The sequence below is a fragment of the Tarenaya hassleriana genome, unplaced genomic scaffold (genome assembly GCF_000463585.1).
Source record: "Tarenaya hassleriana unplaced genomic scaffold, ASM46358v1 Cleome3, whole genome shotgun sequence".
In the NCBI taxonomy this organism is placed as follows: domain Eukaryota; kingdom Viridiplantae; phylum Streptophyta; class Magnoliopsida; order Brassicales; family Cleomaceae; genus Tarenaya; species Tarenaya hassleriana.
In genome coordinates, this window is record NW_010966177.1 from 3,536,922 (window position 1) to 3,546,395 (window position 9,474).

Here is a 9,474-nt window from a genome sequence, read left to right on the forward strand (position 1 = left end):
AAAAAAAAAAAAAATTTGCGACCTTATTACGACTAATATATAACTAATATACAACTAAAATAAGAGTAGTTTATTAGTCGTAATAAGTTGTATATTAGTTATATATTAGTCGTAATAAGGTCACAAATTTTTTTTTTTTTTTCGGTGGTGTACCCTGAAATTGCTGCGACCCAAGTGGGTTATTTGAGTAATATTCCCCCGGTCCGACCCGAGAATTTCTGTTCTTGTTTGTTGTACTGTTTTGATCCCAGGAAATAGAATCAACTTGTCTGAAGCATCTGTTTCATCCATGGTGTCTGTACATAAGCATCTAGTAGTGTTTTGATCCTAGGAAATCCGAAACCCTCGTTCTCAAAACCCTAGTTTCTTGATCTTTAGGAGCATGAACAATGAGACGTGTGGTGAGGATATCCTGCACATACGAAGAGGCCACCGAGTCATCCAGCGAGGAAGAGGACCGTAGATCGGAGCGAGCGCATTGCCGCGGCAAGAAGCTCGCCACAGAGATTGTCATCGACCCTTTAGATTCATCGAGTAGCCAGGAAGCCTGCAATGCCCGGACCAGCATCAAGATCAAGATCCCCAAGGCGTTGTTGACCGTGGCAGCGGCAGTTGAGAGAAAGAAGTTTTGTGGCGTGAGGCAGAGGCCGTGGGGGAAATGGGCGGCCGAGATCAGGTGTGGCCGATCTCAACAGAGAGGAAGGACCGATCGCCGTTGGTTGGGAACTTTCGACACGACCGAGGAAGCTGCCCTCGCTTACGATATCGCTGCGGTCCAGATGATCGGGCCCCACGCCCCCACCAACTTTGGCTATATTTTGGGTCACATTGTAACAATTAGAGAAGGATATGTATTGAAATAGAAATAACAAAATAAAGGTATTTTTAATATAATGCCAACTAAATTGCTACAAAATCGTATTCCTGTTGGAAAATTTATTACATGGACATTATAATTCTATTATTGTGTTATTACAAAATATAAAATGGGGTTTAAACAGCGATTATACATGTCTATAAATATGTTCCTTTTTCTAAAAAATTCTATTAGAAATTTTTTGTTCCCAACAAAATACTTTATTTTTGTGGTGCAAAAGAAAAAAAAGTACAAACACGGTCTCATGATCATGGCCAGAGCAAGAACAACAAACCAAATGCATTGTCCAAAGGAGAAGGGAATGTAATGTAAGAATCAAACTCATGAAACGAAATATCAGACAAAGTAAAGATGAGTCACTTCATCGCTTTGGACAAAAAAGTTGCAGAAACTGATACAGATATGAATCCAAGTGGGCATCAAAATAGACTCAATTCAATTTCTTAACACCATTAATCCATATTAGTAGCAAGTTCATTAACCACACTAATATTTACAAATCAAATACCGAAAGAACCCAGTTTGACTTTCACAATATAGACACGAGACAACCAAAATGCTTACTAACCCTTTTCGGCATTCTGATTTCCATACTTGTAGCCAAAACTAAAAAAGAAGCTAAGCATGTGATCATCAAAGGTCCCATACCGATGATCACAACGACTGAAAAGCCGCTGCGGATCCAATAGAGCAGTTTGGATTCCAGCGTTGCAGGTAAGCTACACAGTTGCAGACAACAATAGAACAAATCGTCTAAAGAGAAAACACCTCTTTTTTTTTCTTCTTTTCCATTTTTAGGGTTCTTTTCCTGGATTGATTCGTCAAGTGTAGCAATCCGGGCACCGTATCAAGCCGTTCTCATTGCATTCTGGACATCTCTTGAGCGTATCTTCATCCTCATCAAACACTTTCTTGCTCCCGCTACAATTCAAGCACGGCATGAATCTCACGTCCCCGCAACTTTGACACACGAACCCAGGTTGTCTAACCGGGAACCCTTCGAGGATCTTGGCGAGTTCTCCGATCTCAAACAAGCTCTTGATCACATCAGCACCACCCACATACTTCCCTCTGATGAATACCTGAGGCAATGTCACATTCTTCTCGCCCAACACGTTCTGCAACTCTTTCCTATATGCAGAATCCATCGAGACATCACGTTCATCTACCCGAACCCTAAATCCTCTAAAGATCATCCGTACAGCATAACAATCCTCATACGTCCGCCTAATTCCTCGTAAACTAGTGAAATACACCACAATCCTATCCTCTGTTCCCGAGAGACAGATCAACGATCTGTTTAAACTCGAAAATGGGGAAGTTCGTGAATCGGGTACCTGCATTTTTCCCGATTTCGTCTTTGCGAGCATCGACTGTGACTCTGTTGAGCCCGATTTCGAGAATCTTGAGCCTTCGAATAATCTACAGAGGCTCTTGACCTTTCCTTTGAGAGAATTCCCCATCGATTCCATTGGGCTGTAGAATTTGGCAATGGACGTGGTACGATTGAGAGACGGATTAGGGTGGTGGTGAGATTTAGGGTTTGACTCCATCGGCCTCCCGTGAATCGTAAGCGACCTGTTTAAGAACGTTGACGGCGCGGTCGTCGATTTCGTCTTCCCCGAGAATTCTGTGTTATTTTCAGTCAAAGCCGCCATTGAATCCAACCGACGAAACGCGGCAGAATCGATCAACTCTGGTGAATCTTAGGGTTTCAGAAAACCTAAAATTCGAAAAAAGAGTCACAGCTAAATCAACATGACCAAAGCCCACCCAATAATCAAACGCGAAATGGAAAATCGAAGTAAACACCTCCCAAGAAATGATCGACAGAGAAGAGAAACAATAAGATCCTCACCGATTGATCACAACGAGAGGTTCCCGAAAACGATCGAGGAAGATGACGAACAGGAGAACGTGGAATTCTGATCGTCGGAAATCGAAACCAACAGACGAAGAAATCAGCTTATTTCCGATATCACCGTCAATGTCGGGGAAGGAATCTGGAGACACTTATCCAGGCTGATTGAATTTCTCCGGTTACAAACAAAGGAAGAAGATGAAGATTATCTGGAATTATTCAGAGAGGTTTGCCTTTTTCTGTTTGGGAGGTGAGAAAATGTGGAGGAGCTGGCTTGGACGTCTTTGGCCCTCTGTCTTGGGTATAAAGCAAAGGATTTTTCTGTTTTCTGTGTTTCCTTTTGTCCTTTTTTGTATTTTTAAATTAGTTTTAATTTTATTTGTTCTTTTTCTGTTGGAACAATATATCTGATTCCCGATGAGAGAGGGAGAGGCGCGGTCGGTTTGGACAAAATATGTTTTTTTACACACGTGGATTTATATCATTTTCAAACGCAATAATATTATATATATATATATATATATATAGAAACGCGTATTGCTTGTGATTAAAATATATACAGGAAATTGATGCAACGGTCAATTTTTAATTTTAGCGTGGAAAATACTATTAAGGAAAGTTTTATTGGTAGGTGAATCAAACTAAATTTCTGGTGGACAAAATTAGGAGTGGACAAACGTGTTAAATAATTATTTAAAAACCGAACCAATAATGGTAATTTTGGTTTTGATATTCGTGTACTAATCAATCGGGTTCAATTCCGTTTGGTTGTTAACAAAAAAAAAAAAAAGAAAATTCAATAAAAGGTTAAATTCAGTTTTGGATTTTAACCCCAAGTGATAATAAGAAAATCCAGTGTAACCTAACCATATATGGCATGGAATTTTATTAAATTCAATTAAAGAAAATATTTGCAACCAAGAAACAAATTTTATAGAAAAAAAATAAGCTTAATCTTGTTAAAATTTTCATATCTCACACGTCAATAAAGAATTTTAAAAAATAACTTTACAAAAAATTTCTGTCTCGTCATTATCTATTTTTAAACTATTAATATTTCTATTTGACAAAAGGTTATTAATTTTTCTATTAAAATATTTTTTCGTGGTATGGTATCTTAAATCTTTTAGTTTTAAATTTTATTAAATGTAGTGATAATTTAATCATGATATTCAAATAAACCAAACATTTTAATTTTTGTGGATATTCGAAGTAGAATTTAATTTTTTTCAAAGTTTGGTTGGATGAAAATCCTATTAAGTTTAGTAACAAAATAATAATATCCTAATTAAGACAATTCATTCAACTATGATAAAAGCCCTTTTTTGTTTGAAAAGATTCTTACAGTCGTCTTTTTCCTTTCTCTTTTAATATATATTGATAGATTTAATTCATTAATTATGCAGTAGTCATTGATAGATAATTAACTATATTTTATAAACTTTTGACTTAATAATAATTAATAAAACTACATGTTGTTCAAATATTTATTTCTATAACTAAATTTGGAAGTATCTCATCCCCATTTTATATATTATGATTTAGATATTCGATTCTTGTTTTGGAAAATTATTTTTCTACTGTAGAAAGGCCCATGATTTAAATTAAAGGGCCTTCGCAAAAGCCTATTAAGATCTACGGATCCAAGATCCATAAATAAAACGGGTCGGGTAAAATGCGATTCTTTTGGATCGGGCAATTTTCAAGATTTTGAACAAATTCTCCGCTCCCCCTTCTCCTCCTCCGAAATCGCAGAAATCAGGGTTTTAGGGTTTTAACCCTCACCCTCTGCATTTTCTGGTTCGATTCGGTTGTTAGGGTTTTTTCGTCGAAGACAATAATGTACGGAGAATCGATCCAACAGCCTCCGCCGCTGCAGCTGCAGCAACATCCCGGCGGCGATTTCTACAGAGGCCCACCGATGCCGCCTCCGGCGATGATGCGGCCGTCTTCGGCGACTTCCACAATTGTCAATCAGGACTATCACCATTCTTCGGGCCCAACTCCGCACGACGGTGAGTTTCGATGTTCGTACATTTCTGCATTGGGGACATGTCGGAACTGTGCTGATTTTGATTTTGGATTTGCTGTCGGTGGTATATATTTTTTTTCTAGATTTTGTTATTGACCTTTTGGGTGGTGGGGTACTTTGGTTTTTGGTTGGGTGAGATATTTACTGGTTATTAGACCTGATGTCTCTCTGTTGATTGGGTAAACAAACATGATGTTGCAGCTCATGGTGATGGGTTTGGAGCGAAAAGAATGAGAAAGCATACGCAGAGAAAAGCCGTGGATTATACGAGCACGGTTGTGAAATATATCCAGGTAATGCATTCTCATGCAGGATAGTGGATACCTGAAGGTATTATTTATTTGGTATAATGTATGTTACGGAAGTGATATTCTGTTTAGAAGAGCATTTTTGTGGACATGATTATCTGGATAGTCTTAGTGTCTGCATTCATTTCTGTGTTCTTGTTAATAATGGGTTTCTCTATCCTTAAAACTTGGTCAGCTTTAGTTTGGTTTACTTTGGTTGAGTTTAGACGTGTAAATTTGTGGTCATGTGGTGTACACTGTTCATTTTCTTTTCTTCGAGCATACACATTCATTCTTATGGCATTATGGTTTTTCATATCAGTGTTGTGTTTTAGCTCATATTGTTGATGGAATAAAAACTATTGATAATTTTTTAAAAGTCTTTCGCCTATATATGTGCGTTCAGGATCGAGCATGGCAGCGAGATTCAAGGGGCAGAACTGCTTTGCAACCAACCCCAGCTGCAGCAGTTGATGTTAGTTGTCTTTGGTTTTCTTCTGGGCTTTTCAGTATATCCTGAATTTGAGGATTGCTGTTGATTCTGTGTTTTAAATGTTCATTGCTTTGGCTTCTTTATTGTTGGTTTAGATGTTACCCCCAGCTGCCTATTCAGACAACCCTTCAACAAGCTTTGCTGCAAAACTTGTTCACACATCTCTGAACAAAAACCGCTGTTCAATCAACCGAGTATTGGTAAGTTTCTGAAACATCAGAATACATTGTGTTTGGTCTGTTATATTTTTCTTTTAGATGTTATTTGTTTGTTTCTAGCTTGTGAACTTTCTTCATTTGTTGATTGTAAAACCTGAGGCAGACAATTAGCCGTATCCTTTTCTTTTTCCCTGAAATCTTATTTGTCTTGACTCTGTCTTGCCAAGTCAATATGATCTGGCTGACTATCTTTTTTGTTCTTAGTGGACTCCTTCAGGAAGACGTCTCATCACAGGCTCCCAAAGTGGAGAGTTTACTCTCTGGAACGGGCAATCGTTCAATTTTGAGATGATTCTCCAGGTGCATTATCATATTTGTGTATTAATATGACACTGCATTTTGTTCTATCTGTATCTCCCATTCTTACTGGGGTCAGCCGTTAAACCTTTCAATTTATTTACAGGCACATGAACAGCCTATAAGGTCAATGGTATGGAGCCATAATGACAACTGGATGGTCTCTGGCGATGATGGGGGCACCATAAAGTATTACTCATTCCATTCCTCCTAAATCATGGCATGTAAATGATAATATCATATTCAAGGATGCAGCTCTAGTTTATGCAGCAGGGATAGTAAACATTTTCCACTTGGGTTATAGGTATTGGCAGAACAACATGAACAATGTAAAGGCCAACAAAACTGCTCATAAGGAATCAATTCGTGATTTAAGGTAGAGAACGATTGATTTGTGGAACAGAGTAAGCTAAGCGTCATCAACTTCTAACAAGGTTTATCAAATAGTTTCTGTAAGACAGATTTGAAGTTCTGCTCGTGTTCTGATGATACAACTGTTAAAGTTTGGGATTTTGCACGATGCCAAGAAGAACGATCTTTAACTGGTAATGTGATTTGAATAGATTGACAGGGGTTGTTATATTGTCTGGCACTGGCAGTTTTTTTGGGATTAGATGACCATTTGATATATGGTTTTGTCTAGCCCATTCTAATAAATAGCTACATGCATGGCATCAAAGGTGATATTAAGACAAGATATCATTCCTACTGCGCTGAATCTTTGGTCCAGGATGTCCCACTTGGTGTTAGAACATGTTCTTTGAGATTACTTCACTCGTTATTTCTCTAAGAATATATAAAGTGACCAAAGCGTGCGTAATTTAAGTTTTGAACTCAGGCAGGCCATGGTTGGGATGTGAAGAGTGTTGACTGGCACCCCACAAAGTCCCTTTTGGTTTCCGGTACAGTCTATTGTCTAGTTATAAATATTGAAGTAGAATAACAGAAACAGTTATACGTTTAAGAATGTCTTCTGTGATTTGCATGGATTCTTAGTTGTTTTATATGTGTATTGTCAGGTGGGAAAGATCAGCTTGTAAAACTCTGGGATGCTAGAAGTGGGAGAGAGCTTTGCTCTTTGTGAGTGCATTGCAATTTTGATTAATTATATTTTTTGCTGGAAACATTTTATGGAATTTGAGACTTTTTTCTCGTATTTGCAGCCATGGTCACAAAAATATAGTGCTTAGTGTGAAGTGGAACCAAAATGGCAATTGGCTTCTAACAGCTTCAAAAGATCAAATAATTAAGGTCTGGCTATCTTTTCCTGGAGACCTGTTAATATACAAACTACATTGGATTTTTTTTCTTTTTCTTGGGGTCTTTTTTCCTCTCTCTCCTTATTGATGCATCTGGGTGGCACTGCTTTCGGAAATCTACAGCTGTATGACATTAGGGCTATGAAGGAGCTTGAATCCTTTCGTGGACACAAGAAAGATATTACTTGTAAGTTCTATCATTCTCGACATAGTCATTGTCTTTAAAATGTGAATATGTTTTCCCTATGATAAATGTGCTCTTAGTAGAGAATTTACATGCCAAGCAATAAAAGGGCATTATATCAAAAATACCCTTAAAATGCTACTTCTACTTCAAGACCTACCCTGGTCACATGTGACCAATGTGACCGAAATATAGTATGGTCACATTTTGATTTTTATCGATTATAACGTTAAATTTATGGTGATCACACTAATTCATTATGTTCATACCTTGTATATCTTACTAATCATTTGATTAAAACATCATAAATTTAACGTTATGAACAATGAGATCAATATGTGACCACACTATATTTCGGTCACATTGGTCACATGGTCACAAGGGTAGGTCTTGAAGTAGAAATAGCAAATTAAGGGTATTTTTGATAATGCCCCCAAGCTAGCATGTGCAACTTGGATTTTTTTGGCGAGGAATACCAATGCATGTTAATATAAGTGTATACATATCTTGATATTACAAACCATAATCTATGGACCTGGGTGGTGTTTACAATTTTTATTTTGCTATTGAACATGTATTGGGGTGACTAACATTGAGTTGGAGCATTGTATGATGTCCGGAATTAAGTTTTAGATCTTTGCACTTATTACTCTATCGTAAGCCTTATTGATTGCGACATGTAAATGGTGGTAAAATCAGTGACAAGTTTAGAGAATTGTCTTTACTTTGATCCAACACGAATCAAAACACAAACTGCCTGCTTAAATCTCTTTGCTCGATATCTACCATTATTCCTGAAAGATAAGGCTCAAAAGATCATCTCTACAGAATGAGAGGTTCCTATTGAGCTGTGGATGATTTTCTCAATTTTGCTTCGCTTCTTTTTTTTTTTATAATGGTGATGCCCAAAGTGGGGTCGAACCGTGGTTGTGGGAGCACTTTGTACTTTCCTACACCACTTGGCCACACACGTTTGGACTGCTTCCTTCGCCTTACTTTATGAATTATGTTGGATTAAAAGTTTTCGAGTCTTTTTTTAAGCATTGGCATGGCATCCCTTCCATGAAGAATACTTTGTAAGCGGGAGTTTTGATGGATCCATTTTCCATTGGATTGTGGGGTAAGTACAATGTCGAATTAAATGCAACTCTTTTTTCTTGTGCTGGGGCTTATCCAACCATTTGTTAAGCATCAACCTTCTTGAGAGGATCTTTTCTCTCTTTTAGTCCTGTTATTGTATTGACTATAAATTGGACTAAGAATTGTTGCAATTCTATTATCATGCTCAGGCATGAAAACCCCCAGGTTGAAATTGCAAATGCTCATGGTAATAGTGTGTGGGATCTCGCCTGGCATCCTGTCGGGTATCTTCTCTGCAGGTACTGGTTACCTTGCCTTGTACTGCGAGTTATTCTGAGTTTACTCCTCACGGAGTCTGTAGTTTGAAATGTTTGTGGGCATCGATTATTTTTTTGTACGCTGATTTTCCTCTGATTTCATTTACAGCGGTAGCAATGATCACACAACAAAGTTTTGGTGCAGAAATAGGCCTGGAGACACCCCTCGTGATGTCCCTACTCTGCAGAACCAAGGTATTCTTTTTTTTTTTTAATAATTTCTGAACCGAGGGATACTTTTATGAATAGTCCTCTTGTCCACATGGGTTTTGATACAAATAATTGAATTTTTTCCTTGTATTTATCATCCTCACCTCCACAAGGCTATGGCGAACAAAATCTGTCATTTGGTAACCGTCTGCCCAGTAATTTCCAAGCACCTGAGGCGCCACTGACTCCTGGAGCATTTGTTCCTGGGTTGACGCGGCACGAGGGAACCATCCCAGGAATTGGAGTGGCAATGCCATTTGATGGATCCTCTCAAGGAGAACATAAACAGCCTCTTCCAGGTTCGATGCAATTGGGGGCTCCTCCACTGCCACCTGGTCCCCACCCATCTCTTCTTCCGA

General features: G+C 38.2%; 3 protein-coding genes across 3 annotated transcripts in view; 2 read left to right on the forward strand and 1 right to left on the reverse strand.

The window, feature by feature from the left end:
- The first annotated feature begins 273 nt into the window (after positions 1–273).
- On the forward strand, positions 274–900 carry LOC104819125 (ethylene-responsive transcription factor ERF070-like). The gene has a single exon (XM_010549040.2). The coding sequence runs from the start codon at positions 390–392 to the stop codon at positions 861–863; it is 474 nt and encodes a 157-aa protein (XP_010547342.1). The 5' UTR covers positions 274–389; the 3' UTR covers positions 864–900.
- A 390-nt stretch (positions 901–1,290) lies between these two features.
- Positions 1,291–3,035, reverse strand: LOC104819127 (uncharacterized protein At5g39865-like). The gene is made up of 2 exons (XM_010549041.1): positions 2,736–3,035; positions 1,291–2,600 (listed from the first exon to the last, which is right to left on the reverse strand). Exon 2 carries the CDS (start codon positions 2,533–2,535, stop codon positions 1,699–1,701), a length of 837 nt encoding a protein of 278 aa, XP_010547343.1. The 5' UTR covers positions 2,536–2,600; positions 2,736–3,035; the 3' UTR covers positions 1,291–1,698.
- A 1,412-nt stretch (positions 3,036–4,447) lies between these two features.
- LOC104819128 (flowering time control protein FY-like) overlaps positions 4,448–9,474 on the forward strand; it is a 6,551-nt gene continuing 1,524 nt past the window's right edge. The window contains exons 1-16 of the mRNA XM_010549045.1: positions 4,448–4,753; positions 4,972–5,063; positions 5,464–5,532; positions 5,646–5,750; positions 5,973–6,068; positions 6,172–6,254; positions 6,370–6,441; positions 6,513–6,610; positions 6,908–6,967; positions 7,085–7,145; positions 7,229–7,316; positions 7,448–7,511; positions 8,550–8,628; positions 8,798–8,887; positions 9,015–9,100; positions 9,229–9,474. Coding sequence (XP_010547347.1) covers positions 4,579–4,753; positions 4,972–5,063; positions 5,464–5,532; positions 5,646–5,750; positions 5,973–6,068; positions 6,172–6,254; positions 6,370–6,441; positions 6,513–6,610; positions 6,908–6,967; positions 7,085–7,145; positions 7,229–7,316; positions 7,448–7,511; positions 8,550–8,628; positions 8,798–8,887; positions 9,015–9,100; positions 9,229–9,474 — 1,564 coding nt within the window. The 5' untranslated portion in view covers positions 4,448–4,578. The remainder of the gene's footprint in view (positions 4,754–4,971; positions 5,064–5,463; positions 5,533–5,645; positions 5,751–5,972; positions 6,069–6,171; positions 6,255–6,369; positions 6,442–6,512; positions 6,611–6,907; positions 6,968–7,084; positions 7,146–7,228; positions 7,317–7,447; positions 7,512–8,549; positions 8,629–8,797; positions 8,888–9,014; positions 9,101–9,228) is intronic.

What these genes read in the sequence shown, in the direction of transcription:
- LOC104819125 (XM_010549040.2), top strand. Translation starts at nt 390, where the DNA reads ATGAGACGTGTGGTGAGGATATCCTGCACATACGAAGAGGCCACCGAG.
- LOC104819127 (XM_010549041.1), bottom strand. Translation starts at nt 2,535, where the DNA reads ATGGCGGCTTTGACTGAAAATAACACAGAATTCTCGGGGAAGACGAAA.